The 14,876-nt window shown below is 57.4% G+C and overlaps 7 protein-coding genes across 7 annotated transcripts; 4 read left to right on the forward strand and 3 right to left on the reverse strand.

The window, feature by feature from the left end:
* Positions 1-195: 195 nt before the first annotated feature.
* On the forward strand, positions 196-1,514 carry TRAVEDRAFT_126168 (P-loop containing nucleoside triphosphate hydrolase protein; the record flags this gene model as incomplete). Its single annotated transcript, XM_008041258.1, has 6 exons — positions 196-447; positions 490-603; positions 656-784; positions 842-1,037; positions 1,107-1,177; positions 1,236-1,514. The coding sequence occupies 6 exons, from the start codon at positions 196-198 to the stop codon at positions 1,512-1,514; spliced, it is 1,041 nt and encodes a 346-aa protein (XP_008039449.1).
* A 92-nt stretch (positions 1,515-1,606) lies between these two features.
* On the reverse strand, positions 1,607-3,636 carry TRAVEDRAFT_168740 (uncharacterized protein). The gene is made up of 9 exons (XM_008041259.1): positions 3,497-3,636; positions 3,378-3,439; positions 3,196-3,327; positions 3,043-3,146; positions 2,256-2,996; positions 2,100-2,202; positions 1,977-2,041; positions 1,770-1,922; positions 1,607-1,710 (listed from the first exon to the last, which is right to left on the reverse strand). The coding sequence occupies exons 1-9, from the start codon at positions 3,591-3,593 to the stop codon at positions 1,692-1,694; spliced, it is 1,476 nt and encodes a 491-aa protein (XP_008039450.1). The 5' UTR covers positions 3,594-3,636; the 3' UTR covers positions 1,607-1,691.
* A 787-nt stretch (positions 3,637-4,423) lies between these two features.
* On the reverse strand, positions 4,424-4,807 carry TRAVEDRAFT_48197 (uncharacterized protein; the record flags this gene model as incomplete). The annotated part of the gene is made up of 1 exon (XM_008041058.1): positions 4,424-4,807. One exon carries the CDS (start codon positions 4,805-4,807, stop codon positions 4,424-4,426), a length of 384 nt encoding a protein of 127 aa, XP_008039249.1.
* Positions 4,808-5,368: 561 nt separating this feature from the next.
* On the reverse strand, positions 5,369-5,652 carry TRAVEDRAFT_125187 (DUF1748-domain-containing protein; the record flags this gene model as incomplete). The annotated part of the gene is made up of 2 exons (XM_008041260.1): positions 5,369-5,507; positions 5,567-5,652. 2 exons carry the CDS (start codon positions 5,650-5,652, stop codon positions 5,369-5,371), a joined length of 225 nt encoding a protein of 74 aa, XP_008039451.1.
* A 773-nt stretch (positions 5,653-6,425) lies between these two features.
* Positions 6,426-7,791, forward strand: TRAVEDRAFT_149373 (molybdopterin binding oxidoreductase; the record flags this gene model as incomplete). Its single annotated transcript, XM_008041261.1, has 4 exons — positions 6,426-6,692; positions 6,756-7,019; positions 7,080-7,244; positions 7,303-7,791. The coding sequence occupies 4 exons, from the start codon at positions 6,426-6,428 to the stop codon at positions 7,684-7,686; spliced, it is 1,080 nt and encodes a 359-aa protein (XP_008039452.1). The 3' UTR covers positions 7,687-7,791.
* A 1,426-nt stretch (positions 7,792-9,217) lies between these two features.
* TRAVEDRAFT_48200 (glycoside hydrolase) lies at positions 9,218-11,459 on the forward strand (the record flags this gene model as incomplete). Its single annotated transcript, XM_008041059.1, has 15 exons — positions 9,218-9,307; positions 9,376-9,383; positions 9,437-9,518; positions 9,582-9,665; positions 9,732-9,976; positions 10,027-10,170; positions 10,222-10,265; positions 10,320-10,380; positions 10,431-10,637; positions 10,678-10,939; positions 10,967-11,092; positions 11,148-11,159; positions 11,221-11,249; positions 11,310-11,359; positions 11,422-11,459. 15 exons carry the CDS (start codon positions 9,218-9,220, stop codon positions 11,457-11,459), a joined length of 1,482 nt encoding a protein of 493 aa, XP_008039250.1.
* Positions 11,460-12,852: 1,393 nt separating this feature from the next.
* TRAVEDRAFT_37714 (glycoside hydrolase) lies at positions 12,853-14,841 on the forward strand (the record flags this gene model as incomplete). Its single annotated transcript, XM_008041006.1, has 10 exons — positions 12,853-12,932; positions 13,068-13,146; positions 13,206-13,289; positions 13,346-13,590; positions 13,645-13,788; positions 13,848-13,891; positions 13,941-14,001; positions 14,052-14,239; positions 14,311-14,528; positions 14,584-14,841. The coding sequence occupies 10 exons, from the start codon at positions 12,853-12,855 to the stop codon at positions 14,839-14,841; spliced, it is 1,401 nt and encodes a 466-aa protein (XP_008039197.1).
* Positions 14,842-14,876: the final 35 nt, after the last annotated feature.

Consider the following 14,876-nt stretch of genomic DNA (forward strand, 5'->3'; position numbering starts at 1 on the left):
GACCTTCGAAAATGAGGCCTGAAGGAAGTGGATGAGATGGTGGTCATGAAGAGAACGAGCCTGTGTCTCCGACTCGACATCCTCGCGTGGCCACGTGGATGTGGCTATGTTACCTTGCCGGCCTGTCTGGATTGGGAAAGTCCTCTACTTCGACCTTGACGTCCACACCCATCACGCCCGCGGCCGTTCGCAAAAATGCGTCTCCAACATTTCTCGCCGCCTATACAAAACGAACTTGTACAAGCCTTGCAAGGCATCGGCATCAGGACAGACACAGACCTCCTGCTCTCTGAAGATCCTACGAGGATATTCACGCGCCTACAGCAAGACCTCGGCATCAGCCTCTTGGACTTCCGACGCGCTGTAGCGAAAGTCGCAGAACTGGCGTCTGCAACCCATACGTATGGGGATAGATTGTTAGAGCAAGAACTCAAACGACAAGAGGATGTCTTTGCAGATGAGTTAGAGCAAGAACTCAAACGACAAGAGGATGTCTTTGCAGATGACATGCGCGTCGGTGTCCCAACGCTCGACGCGTTACTGGGAGGGTTCAGTCCTCCCCGTGTCATAGAGGTCTCTGGAGATAAGGGATCAGGAAAAACAGTATGTAGCTATACATCCATTTTACATCAAACACTGAGATTTTGAACTGCAGGCGCTTGCGTTGCAGCTTGCGCTACGGCACCTAGCCCAAGTCAACGACTCGAGCGTCCTCTGGATCGATAGTAATGGGGAGTTTTCGCCGGAAAGAGTGTCCACGATGCTAGAAAAGATGGACGGCGAAGTATACTCCCTTCCTTGCGCCCTTACCAACCATGCCCGTCTGATCGCCATTCTCCAGGTTTCGCTCACCATTCTCGAACGGCTACAGGTCTCGCTAGCTTTCGACATTGAGGCCGTGCACGAAGTACTAGAAACCCTGCGCCAAACCCTGTCTTCCCGATCAAGCTACAGCGAACTGCCAACCACGCGCTGCATCGTGATTGACTCAATCACACCGCTGCTAGGATCTATGCTGAGCGCGACGTCTTCTCAAGGTGCGCTGAGGCAGCCCTGACGCGCGGCTTACCGCAGTTCGTGCAGCTGATCCCGCGCACCTTCGCTAGGACATGCAATTATGACGACGTTCATGCGCCAGCTTCGAGCATTCGCAGACTCGTTCTTGCTCACCATCTTGGTCAGCCACTCTCACTTTCACCTGGGGAATCGCTATTCGACCTCGTAACTCTCCATAGGTCATCAACTCCTCGACAAAGATCCTCCCGAGCAACCCAGAGACGGTGTTCGAGACGGCGCGAAAACCAGCGCTCGGCCCATCTTTCACATTCATGGCCGATGCAACGCTGTGGCTCTCTCAACGCCCCCCTGAAGAGCCTCAGGCCGACGACGACAGCACGATGCACGTAGCAGAGGTACTCCGTTCGAGGATATCGGTGCGTCCGGTAATTCGATTCGGTGGAACGGTACTGAAAGACCCCCGCAGCGCTCGAAGACGTGGGCGCAGTTCAAGATAAAGGATGGCCTCCTGTTCAGCGTATAGACGGGTGATCAAGATTACCCTAAGCTACCTGTTCGTCAGCGGATCGAGCGACCTTCAGCATTTATCCAAACATTGTCCATGAATTCAAAGACCACTACCGATCGTACAATACTATATGCTATAGATAGCCCCCTGACAGCCGCACGAGGCCTCAGTAGTACTCGCTGAACCTGCAACAGCAACGTCAGTCAGCCTATCTCACTACACAGTGAGATGTGGAAGAACACACCTGTCGGGCATGAGCACCGGTGCGAGCAGGCTCCACATGTACAGAATCATGCAGATCCAGCTCGACACGACACGCATCCACATCGCGACCTCGGACCGCCCGATGTACACGTCCTGCTCGTGGTTTGGGTTCGAGTCAGGCTTGACCACGTTCCTGCAGTGCATGCATGAGCGTGTATGCGCGGGGAGAAGATGATATGGGACGTACCAGTCGGTGAGCAGCATCGCGACGTACATGGCGCCAATCGCGAAAATGACGTGGAACCAGGCGTACTGTCGACCACGGAGATGTTAGAACTCAATGGTAAGGGCAGAGCGTGAGTGGGCGTACGTTGTAGCGAGTTCCAGAGCGCTCGTCGTCTCGGGAGTCGCCAGTGACTTCATCCTCGTCGTCATCCTCCATCTCCTCGTCTAGAGCTGAGGCGGGAATAGCACTGAGATCGAATAATTAGTTGATAGATACAAGAGCATATGCAACTCCGCTTACCCAGCTTCAACGGCCGCGAGGAGAGCCTGGTACCGCGGAGTCTCAGTCCTCCCAGGTTGCGTGCTGACAACTCCAAGCTCCGCATGATGCTCGCCCTCCGTAGGAAGCTGAATGAGACCCTTCCTATCCTTGCCCACGAGCGCCCGGCTCTGCGTCGCCGCCCGACTAGTCGAGTACGCGATTGCGAGGAACGTGAACGCAGCGCCGAGGAACAGAGTGGTGTACTGCGTGCCGGAGCCGCGGCGCAGCGGGTTGCACGTCTCGTGCGCGTGGTTCCCGATCGCAGACATGATGAGGTACGTGCAGTAGACGGCGACCATGCTCGACTGCGCGAGCCCCGAGCGCGGGTTGTACTCCTGCACCGTCGGGTGCACGCACATGATCGTCACGAGCACGCAGAGCGCGAGGTTGAACGAGATGAAGAAGCGGTTGAGTGTGCACCCGGACGAGGCGAAGAACGCGTAGAGCACGCCGGTGAGCGCGATCGTGGCGACGTACATGCCCGCTGTGGAGCCGATGAGGATCCATTGCCAGAGGTTCGAGTTGGACTGTTCCCAGTTCTCGAGGCAGGTTTCGGACCAGGAGTGCGCGAAGTCAACGAGGAGGACGAGACCGAGGAGGATGAAGATAGTAGCACCGATCATTGAGACGTAGTTGCCCCAGAACATGAAGAAGCCGTTAGGGATGAAGAAGGACACGACGACCAGAACAAGCCAGAAGAGGGCTTTGGGACCCCACCATCTACGACTTGTCAGTATGGTAGTATGAAAGGCGTCGATGTTCTCACCCGTTCTGAATGGCGGCGCGCTTGTCCTTGGTGTCTTTCACACCAATGAGGGATGCACTGAGGAAGAGGTGGAACAGCGCTAGTGCGAAGCAGATACGATGAACCTAGCTCCAAGTCAACACCAATGTCAGCGGAGAGGAGCGGTATACGCACTGCAAGGACCCCATAACACTTGTCGCCTTCACAGTCCATCTTCAGGTAGCCATGGCTCATCTTCTCGATTTGGTCAATGATTAGCGGCGACTTCATGAGCCATGCTAGCATCGAGTTCAAGCAGAAGATCATCTGCACACTGCAGTCAGTTGCAGCTCTGTGCTTTTCACGAGTATACGCACGGCGAAGCCGACACGAGTCGCAATGGAGGAGTTGCAGTTGCATGACTTGCAGAACATCGAGGCTGCACATCCTTAAATTCAGCCATACAGAGCCGTCTTGGAAGACCTTTAAGGCTTGCCTGCAGTCGAAGTGAAGCAGAAGGCGAGACCAGCGAGACATGAGGAGGCCACTGTGCCAAACACGCCAGCCAGTGGTAAAGAAAGGAGAACACCCATGATGGGCAAGGTGGTCGAGCAGGTCGAAGTGCAAGGAGAGTTTCTGGCCGTTGCAGCAGCGCCGCAGCCGAGGAAGCCAGAGGAACTCGCGCAGCCCTCTCGCTTACATAATCACACACTTATAGCGGTCCGACGGTCCGGCACTCCCGTCTGCCCTTGAAGAATACGCCCGACGAGTCCAGTTCAAGCGGCCACTTGCCACAGTCTTTCGATGCATGCATGAATTCAACAATACAGGAGTTCGAAGGCACATTACAGCCTGTGATGGTATGAACCTTCGTCACCGGAGATAAAAGACGCGATAATCTGAGCAGTCTCCTCATGCGCCTCGATCGTCGGAGTGCTGTAAGGTGTCTAACATCGATATCGCAACTATATGCTTTGAAGACAGAAACCACTCACTGTCCAACGCCCACCAGGGTCCGCACGGGAGACATGTCAAGGTAGCGGGCGATGTCGCTCGGCTTGACCAAGAGATCCTCGTCGCCACAGATCGCAAGCACCTTGGACTTCGCCTGAAGTGCCTCCCAATCTATCCTCGCTCCCCCCGCACCGATGTCCCGGTCTAACGCGCGGATCGCAGCGCCAAACGACACGCCGTCCTGGGCCAGCGTGATGGCACGGACCGTGGCCACCGCGAGCGGGCGGGAAGCCATGGTCGTCTTCCCAAGGACCAACGGGAGTGTGCTGCCCGTGACGGAGGGCGTCCCGGCCGTTTCGAGAGCCCCCGCCATGCGTAGGCGTATTTCAGATGTCTCGGGTGGAACTGGAGTGTGGGGAGGACCACCGAGAAAGATGACGCGAGTGACGCGTTGGACCGCAGGAGACGCCTAGAGGAGCCATCGGGTGGTAACGATGATCCCTGCGCTGTGCGCGACAATGACGAGAGGCCCCGTAGGCGCCTCGACGGAGACGAGCGCATCTAGGTCGACGAGCATGTGCGAAAGCGAAAGGGGGACGTTGCCGTAGTCGGGGAGAGGGGAAAGACCGGAACCGGCACGGTCGTAGGCGAGGATATGGGCATCCGGGAAGGACGACAAGAGTGGCTTGACGACGGGGTAGAAAACGGCAGAGCTGCTTCCTAGGCCGTGGATGCAAACGATGGTCTGTGTAGGTTGGGCCGCACCGGCGATTTGCCAACACTCTGTGTAGAGCTTGGCACCGGTCGAGACCTCGAGGAGTTTGGTGACGGCTTGGGGTTCGCCGGCAGACATGACAGGGTAAGCGTGAGGGATTTGCACGCGTCAATGGGTGGTAGTGCGTTGAGTAAGGCTGAGGAGCCCTGCTGAACATAAGGATATCTGCGAGGGTCCCTTCTTCCAATGATTCGATGTACCTCACCATAGCGCCGATGGTACGAGGGTACACCTACTGTGCTGTGCTTGTGAATAAGGGCGCTATGAACATGGTATCATCCACACGCTGGCCGGATGCCGTAGAGACGCGCAGTTGAATCAACTCGGAGTGATATCAATGCCGATGGCAATTGTGGCAAGGTCTGCTCATGTCAGGTTTATTGTGATGTTCAGCGTATCGACGGCTTGAAAATCATTACGTGCTCACCCATGTTCACCCTTATATGGGGAGTATTCCAAAGCAGTATGGGCCTGAATAATCAGCACTTCGCAATGGGTCTTACCATCGTTGACCGACGGGCGAACAGCGAACATGCGCGTGTGGGACAGTGCACGGAGGGGGGAGAATAACATAACCCACATACATAACGCGATATAATCCAATCGATCCAGTCCGCGACCCTGCAAAGCCCTCTATCTTCACCGCTTGGAGTCCCGCTTGAAGTAGTCACTGTTAACCACGGTGCCCTGGATCATGTCGAACACGGTCTCCCCGAAACCGAGGTATCGTTCCGTGACCGAGCGCAAAGTAGGCTCGGAGATCTTATCCGTCTCCACCCTGGGTGAAAAGTCGGTTCATCCGTTCAACAGCGACTCATGCTAGGTAGATAGACGTACGTGAATCCACTCGACCGTCTCACGCCCGCCAGAACCGTGGAGACCAATGCGGCGTCCACTGCGTAGTGAAACACCCTGCCGAACATGTTGTTCGCGCGTTATATGCTGGCGGAGTCGGCGGTTTGCGATATGGAGAGAATGGCAGTGGTGTGTAGTAGATGAAGGAGTGGTGGCTGCCGTGTCGATATCGTGTGCCTCAAGAATGTCTGCTGCCGATGCGACTCCGCATGCGGACGGCAAGGACTCTGAGGCGAAGGCGCGCGATAAGTGTCGCGCAACAGTTATTGTAATAATATATTGGCGCATAACCCCCTTATCGCCTTAAACCATCGGCTGCCAGGCCCGACCTCTCTCGCAGGCTGCAGCTTGCTCGCAGCTTTTCCTCATCGCCATGACCATGTCGCCTACCTGGATTCTTTTCCTTCGCTACTCGTGTGTGCAGGGTCTCGAAACCGATACTCACACCACTCTGTGTTGAGAAGGCTATCTGCGCAGCGTCTCGTCTCCTCAATTCCGAATGGCCAAGCTTCTGTCGCTGTGAAATCTTCCTACCGGCGAGGCTCTCGCCATCCGTGCTTTTGGTTCTCGAATGCCGCAGGCTGTATCTGATCCTGGCTCATCGGTGGGTATGCTACATATGCTTGGAGGACTGCAGACGACACGGGTGAGCGATTGGCCAAATTGGATCACCTGGTTCCACTTGAAGCCACCGTTATGTAACCGCGCGTGGACACACATTCGTGCCCCTCGCGAGCTGCCGTACAGGCGGCATACATGAGGACAGCCTTCGTGAACGGACCCGGCTCTCTATATATCTCACATTCTCTTGACTCTTGACACCAACTCGGTTACGACAACCATGGACTACTCTCAAGAAGTTTCGCATTCCACTCTACTCGTCGTGCGCGCGGACCAGCCATACAACGCTGAACCCACCGCCGCCGCCTTGGTCGAGTTCCCTATCACGCCCGAGGATCTCATCTACTGTCGCAACCACGGGCCTGTGCTCGAGTACGACGACGCAACCTTTGAAATTCGGGTGGAAAACCCTCAGGGGTCACGCACCTTCACCGCCAAGCAGCTACGCGAAATGTTTCCTCGCGCGGAAGTAGTTGCCGCTTTACAGGTAAGACATACAATGACATTCACGTGTCGGCTACAGCGCGAGATACGACTGATCGCCTTGTAGTGTGCAGGTAACCGACGGAAAGAGATGGACCAAGTCAAGAAGGTGCATGGCGTTCTCTGGGACGACGGCGTCATATGCAACGCGCGATGGGCGGGCGTCCGACTTCGCGACGTGCTGCAGGATGTCGGCGTAGACGTCCAAGCTCTGAACGGCTGGCACGTCTGCTTCACGTCGCACGTCACCCCCTGTCAAGACGACAAAGACTACGGGGCGTCCATCCCGCTCACGAAAGCGATGGAAGAGGACGTGCTCCTTGCGTACGATGTGAGTATTTTCTCGGAGTAAGTACAACGCCATGGACACGGCTGACGGTTCGTCAATCAGATGAACAACCAACCGCTCTCGCCAGACCACGGTTGGCCCTTGCGCGTCATCGTCCCCGGGTATCTCGGGGCTCGATGGGTGAAATGGGTGGACACGATCTCCCTCTCGCCAGACGAGTCACCCAACTTCTACCAGCAGCGCGATTACAAAGTCCTGCCTGCTGAGGTACGGGAACGACCGCGGCTCCCGTGTTGCGCCCGGCTAACTTCTGTATTATTCTCAGGTCGATACCAAGGAGAAAGCTGCGCCCGTGTGGTCGAAGTTTTCCTCATTGACCACGCTCCCGCTCAACTCCGTCGTCGGGTCAGTGACACGCAAAGGTCCCGACGCGATCCTGGTAAAGGGCTATGCAATCTGCCGCGGCGATGTCCAAGTTGCGAAGGTCGAAGTGACCATCGACGACGGCAAGACCTGGCACGAAGCCCGCATCACCTACCAGGAGGGCAGGTGGAGCTGGACGCTCTGGGAGGCCCTCCTCGAGCACGTCCCCGAGTCGGGCGTCGTGTACAGTCGGGCCTCCGACGAGCACGGGGACGTGCAAGCGCGGGAAGGACAGTGGAACATGCGTGGGGTTGCGTACAACCCGTGGGGCATGGGCAAGTGGTGAATTCCGAATTGCTGCTGCGGGGCTTACGTCTGGCTCCCTCCTACATCCGATATGTCTTCCTGCTTTCCCTTGCTGAGCTCTTTTCAATTCGGAATAGAATATCTTTGGGCTATAGATGCACACGCAGGACAGCTGGCGTTCCGTCTCCGACAGTGGCGTACGTACATGTGCGGTCTTTGTCATTCCATTCATGTACGTTCAGGGAAACCGAGGTGAGAGAGCCCTCTTATGCCCAGTGTTGCGTGAGTTCAGCTGACCATTCGTCGTTCAGACAGTCTGCACGCCCGACGCTTCTTCGGGGGAAGGGCATGTTTCATATGGTCTCGAATGCCCTGGACAGATGGAATTCGGAATGGTGCCCAGCGCTTATGTCTCAAGAAGACGAGGGAGATGCTTCTATAACTTTGAGTTCGCCTTCACGGACATCCCTCGCTGGAAGCGTGTGCTATTGGCGATAAGACGGCGTTGAAGCTAGGAGTACACCCTTCTTGCTCTCAATGTGACGTCATTAGGTAAGCCCATTTACATATATGTATTCTCGGAAAGCTACTTAGACTTCTAAGGAGAGCAAATATTAGGTCAAGGAAAGGTTGGAAACGATCACCGTGCTAGCTAGGGCCTATTGACAACGCATATCAATAATTTAGGATGGCCAGGCAAAGGTGACGATGCCCACATATTCGGTCACCCGGTTAGTTGTCTGCGCGCACAAAAAGTAACCACTGAATAAGAATGCAGAGTGTTCAATCAGCTTGCCTACGGATGAGAAGCATTGTCAGCCAATGACGACATTTGTCTCAGCTATAAAGCATGGTGAGTGCCGTCACGCAGAGACTAGTATGCGCAGCGCGCAGGCTAACCGCGAAGTTGGACAAGATATGTATGCAAAGTATCGGAGAATGAGGCATCCCATGGCGTCAGAAACCCAGGCCCAACAACATCCTTTCGTCGGGTATCGATACCAGGCACAACACCGGAGGCCTGAGGGCGAGGTCTTTCGGAGGCAAAGTATGTACTACATTCTAGGGCAGCGGAAGAGCGAATGTGCCTGAAAGCCGAGGTTCCTGCGAGCGTCGCAAGATCTACGGCAAGTACGCAAGTGGCCGGGGGTGTGTATTGGACGCTTCCGCGTACACCCCTTGAAGACATTCGGACGCTCGTGAACTCTACTGGTGACCTTTGGTAAGTCCCCATCGCCTGCCTGCGTAAATTCCGTCTCATGTATGTAGCGCAATGCATAATGCATACGCTCGTCCTGTCGTCAGCATTTCAAGTGGAGCCTCAAGAGAGAGCGTACACAACACAACATCCGACCGTCTTGCCCTGTGCCACCCCAATAATGTGGCGAGCTTCCGCGCTCGGAGAGCAGCCTCCTCCCGCTCTGTGCGAGTGCCTGTGTACCTGCATTCCGATGATCTTCTTTGGTGCGGCATCGGCATGGACGTCTCGGCAGCGCTGGCATATAAGCACATAGAACGCACGCCGGAGACGAAGGAGCTAGACCGTCCTGCGTATCCGACTCGCTGCAAAGATGGCGCCCTACTGGCTTACGTCGGCCATCTCTACCTGGTTCTTGAGCACGCTTCAAGCCGCCGCGTTCGACAACTCGCGGTCTGACAACGTACGTGCTCTCGCAGATAGACTGCGATCGCTTTCCCTATCTGACCAACGCTTCGTGTCCGTCCGCAGCTCGCTGTGTGAGGTGCTCGTTTAGACGTAGACATCAGTTCCTTTAACAACTAGCATCTAGGTACTGGGGTCAGAACTCCTATGGTGCAACTCACCTCAGCGATACTGCGAATTGGCAGCAACAAATCGGATTCTACTGTCAAGTGAGTCAGACGCTACCGCAGCTCCTAACGGACGTTCACTGATCATAACTGTCACTCCTACAGGACGACAGTATCGATGCGATCCCTATCGCATTTTTGAACGTCTTTTCTGACACGGGCGGATATCCCAGCATCAACATCGCCAACGTACGCCGCCTTTCTCAACTTTGAGCTTACATCCTACCTCTACTGACATGCTCGCGCCCAACCCAGATCTGCAACGTTGACGACGACGGCGTCTTCACTGGGACGTCCCTCGCGAAGTGCTCGTTCCTTGCGTCCCAGATCGAGTTCTGCCAGTCGCGCGGCAAGATCGTGACGCTGTCGCTCGGCGGGGCAACGGGCGCGGCCAGCTTCTCGTCCGCAGCGCAGGCGCAAGCGTTCGGCGACACGATCTGGAACCTCTTTCTCGGGGGGACGAGCAACATTCGCCCGTTCGGTGACGCCGTGCTGGATGGGTATGTGGTCACAATCGCGCAGTAACGCTCGTGCTCACCGCGCGGTACAGCATCGACCTCGATATCGAGGGCGGCTCGACTGTCTACTTCGATTCTTTCATCAACCGTATCCGGGCGCTCGCTAGCGGTGCTAGCAAGCAGTACTATGTTACTGCTGCCCCGCAGTGCCCGTACCCGGATGCGTATCTCGGCACGTAAGTCATCTCTGCTCTACGGATAGTTAGCGTATGCTGATCCGGATGTAGGGTTTTGAACGCGGTCGCCTTCGACGCCGTCTACGTGCAGTTCTGTGAGCCCACCGTGATCTGACTCACGCAGGATGGGTTGCTCACTTTGCCGTCAGACAACAACTGGTGCGGCCTGCAGAACTATGACAACATCTGGGCGTGGGATTTCGCCTCATGGTGGGTGCCGTCGTCTCCAGATGTCCACAATTCACTAAAGTATGTGTTAGGGATACGTGGGCGAAGACAGTGGCGGTGAACTCGAACATGAAGGTCTACATCGGAGCTCCCGCCTCTTCGACCGCTGCGGGCGCGGGGTACGTCGATGCCGCGACCCTCGCGAACATCGCACTGGAGACCCGCAGCCAGTACTCGTCGTTCGGCGGGGTCATGCTCTGGGATGCCTCGCAGGCATACGGTGTGTTAAAGACGTCCCTGTTAGTTACGCATCACTGACTTGCGATGATACACGTCTAGCGAACAACCGCTTCGACACGCAGATCAAGAACGCAATCCGCATCAGTACTGGAGGCTCCAGCTCGAGCAGCTCGTCGTCCTCCACACGCGCGTCGACTTCGAGCTCGCCTGCCTCGCCTTCGAGCTCGCGGGCCTCGAGCACGTCCGCGTCGACCACAAGCTCTCGCGTCTCGACCACGTCTGCGCCGTCCACGCGCTCCTCGTCTTCAAGCACGTCGCGGAGCTCCTCAAGTTCCACTCGGGCATCTTCTACCACATCCCGGTCGTCTACGTCTCAAAGCTCCACTAGCACCCGGGCTTCTTCCACGAGCACCAGAGCATCCACGAGCACCTTGCAGTCCTCGTCCACATCCCGTGCGACCAGCACCTCTCGCACGTCTTCTTCTCCCGCATCACGCAGCAGCTCTACGACTTCGTCTGCTGCGCCCACGGCCACCGGCGGCGCGTGCTCGGGTGTTGACGCCTGGCAGACTGCCATCGCCGTACGTGCCCCACCTCCCCCCAGAGCGACCGCGCGCATATGCTAATCAGACGTCACTGCAGTACGTGGGCGGCAACCAGGTCTCGTACAAGTGAGTGCACAGTGCTCCGCCGGTCTTGTGCCCGCCTCTCACGCTCGCTTGCGATCCCAGCGGCCACCTGTGGACGGCGAAATGGTGGAGCTACAACGACGTTCCTGGAGGTGCGTTCTCGACCGCGCCGCGCGTTCCTGTCGTATAATTGGCTCACCCCGCACCCCCGCAGGCCCTGCGGGCGTCTGGACGGACGATGGTCCCTGCTGAATTTAATCGTATCCGTCGAGCCGGGTGCCTCGGACCCGGAGCAACCGTCAAGGCCTCGACTCGGATGCCAGACAACCTGTTGTGCTGATGAACGTTCACTCTGAATTGTTGATCGCAGGTGAAAGTGTTGTGCGGTACATATGGGCGCCGACTTCTGTAGAATGAATACTCCACGCCTCATGGCATGGGCATAGATCTTTCAGGGGGCGGCGCGGCGGCGGACGTTTGTTTTCGCATCTGCAACAAGCTCCGTCCCCGTCTCGGCTGAGGAAACTTTTCTGAGGCGCGGCGTGCGGAACGGCCGGGGAGAGCTGAAGCGGCGCTGTCCGTGGCAGCAGTGCCGAGTGTCAGAAGCGCTGTAGGCGCCTAAATTCGAGGCAGCACCTTCCTACTTGACGACGACAAGCTCAGATCCCGTTCTGGTGCTGAACAGTGTTTAGCTCTTGTCAGCGGACTGGCCAGCTGATCCTTGCCATTTCCATCGTGCTGCGACCTGCGAAGGCGGGAGTGCACATGCACGACATGGCACCGAGGTGATAACAGCATGCACTGCATTCTTGGACAACGTTTTTCTGCCACGGCGACGATATCCTCGACCGGCCTCGGTTCGTTTCCGCGCGTCCAGTCCCCACAGCTCTACGCACAGGCCGGCCACTCACCGCCCCGTCTCTCAGGAGGCAGAGACGAGATGAATCCCGCCCCGCAAAGATGCTCTACATATCTCCCAGCGCGTGCGTGTCGCGATGGAACGGCACGCCGGCGACTAATCCTAGACCTCGGAACCCCATGTGCCCGACTTCTGACCTCTTCTGACCTTCCGAAATCTTAGCCGCGCAGCACAATCGAGTCGCATGCCGTGCGTATCTGCACCCCGGGCCTCCGAGCTGCTTCTCTTGATCCCGCGGGGTGCACCTTCGCGATATCGTGTGCAGCCTCGATGGATGTGATCGCTCACGGCATTGTCTCGTACCCGCCTCCAACACGAGTTTATACACCCATATGTTCAAAGCCCGCCGCGCCGCATGGTGCGCATCTTCGCATACCCTCTTCTAAACCCTCGCTCGCTCGATATGGCTGCCTATCACCCGATATAGGGCTGTCACCGAATATGCCGAACATACGACGACGCAGGCAGATGGCGTTCTATCAACCAGAGGCCGCCCCGCCATGCGGATCCATCCGGTCACCAGTGGCAAGGTTCTCGGCGGCACGGAGAGAGCTTCATGGCCTTCGCCGCGCGCGTTCCTGCGTGTTGGCATTATGCGGCGCTCTCCCGGTGCGGGACGCATCAGGCCGTCTGGCGCGAGGCGCAAGATAAAAGGCCCCGTACTTTTTTGCGGAGGCCCAGAGCTCGCCTCCCCAACCGTCCTCGATCAACTTCAAGCAGTCGAAGATGGCGTCCTTCTGGCTTACCTCGGTCCTCTCCGCCCTCTCCCTCGGCGCCCTCCATGTCTCCGCGTTCGACAACTCGAGGTCTGACAACGTACGTCCGGCGTTTCGTCCTGCATGTGACTTCATCTTACTGACTATCATCACAGCTTGCAGTGTGCGTGTTGCATGATTAGATCGTGTAGGCACATGTCGCTTACACCGATCAACCTCCTTCAGGTACTGGGGCCAGAACTCGTATGGCGCTACACACAGCGACACAGCGAACTTCCAGAAGAGCATTGCAACGTACTGTCAGGTAACACACATGCTACTCACACCAAACCTTACTACATGTACTCATGCACCGCCTTTCAGGACGATTCGATCGACGCGTTGCCCATTGCGTTCCTGAACGTATTCTTCGGTGCCGGCAATGAACCTTCCATCGACCTTTCCAACGTCAGTGCATTTACCTCGCCATCACGGGATTCTTTACCGACGCAGTGTTTGTGCAGATCTGCAGCAGCGTCGACGACCCGGTCTTCCCGGGCACGAGCATGCCCGACTGCAGCTTCCTCGCGTCCGACATCCAGTTCTGCCAGTCCAAGGGGAAGATCGTCACGATCTCCCTCGGCGGCGCGACAGGCGCTGCGAGCTTCACCTCCGACGAGCAGGCTGCGGCCTTCGGTGACACCATCTGGAACACCTTCCTCGGTGGCTCTGGAGCGATCCGTCCGTTTGGCGGTGCAGTCCTCGACGGGTGTGTACTATCTGGATACCCAGTTGCGAAGAGACCACACTGAACATATCTCAGTATCGACCTCGATATCGAGGGTGGTGGAACGACGCACTTTGCTGCGTTCGTGAACCAGATCAGGTCTCATGCTGCCGGGGCCAGCAAACAGTACTATGTCACTGCGGCGCCACAGTGTCCTTTCCCTGATGCCTTCCTCGGCACGTAAGTCGTATTTGCTTTCAGGAAGCCCAGATACCAGTTCTGATGTGTCTTGGTTGAAGCGTCTTGAACGCAGTCGCGTTCGATGCGGTCTACGTCCAGTTCTGTAAGCCGCCCGCCTGCAGTCACAAATGCTCTCTCTAACACCTACACAGACAATAACTTCTGCGGCCTGACCAACTTCAACAACCCCAACGCCTGGGACTTCGACCAATGGTATAACACTCCCCTTGCATCCTGGGCAATCCTGCTCAGACTTCTTCCAGGGACACTTGGGCGAAGAACACCGCCGTGAACAAGAACGTCAAGATCTACATCGGCGCCCCCGCCTCGCCCTCGGCCGCCGGCTCAGGCTACGTCGACGCGACGACGCTCGGGAACATCGCGATAACGACGCGCAGCCAATTCCCGTCTTTCGGCGGTGTCATGCTCTGGGACGCCTCGCAGGCCTTCGGTGCGTCCCTACGCCACTGGGTCTGCTTCCATACGAGCCTCTCTAACTGGTCCACTTCTTCTTCACTGTAGAGAACGACCGGTACGACGCTGCGATCAAGAACTTGATCAGACAGGGTTCGGGAGGCGGCTCGACCTCTGTCCCGGTCACGGTTTCGACCAGCTCCGTCCCGACCGCGCCGACTAGCGCGCCCCCGACCACGACCGCACACAGCACGACAGCAGTACCGACCACGACCGCCCAGTCCGGCAGCTGCGCCGGCGTCGCCGCCTGGGTCAGCAACGTCGCCGTAAGTCCCCCTCCCCCATATCCACCCCCTTCGACGCTGACGCGCGTGCGCGCAGTACGAGGGCGGAGATACCGTGATCTTCAACGGACACCTCTGGACGGCGAAGTGGTGGAGCTTCGGAGACACCCCCGGAGGTAACGCGGTTCTCCCTGCGTCGCGGCCGAGAAGCTTAGCTTACTGCGTGCTCACCGCAGGTGTCGCGGGCGACTGGACGGACGGCGGCGCGTGCACGAGCTTCGCCGCGGCGGTGCCGACCGCGCACGTCGCGGCTGCGCCGGCCACGGTAGCGAGCGTGCCGACCGCCAGTGCGTAGACGGGTCGTCCGAGAGGGGAAGGAAGAGAAGAGAA

The sequence above is a fragment of the Trametes versicolor genome (assembly GCF_000271585.1).
Source record: "Trametes versicolor FP-101664 SS1 unplaced genomic scaffold TRAVEscaffold_7, whole genome shotgun sequence".
Lineage (NCBI taxonomy): Eukaryota > Fungi > Basidiomycota > Agaricomycetes > Polyporales > Polyporaceae > Trametes > Trametes versicolor.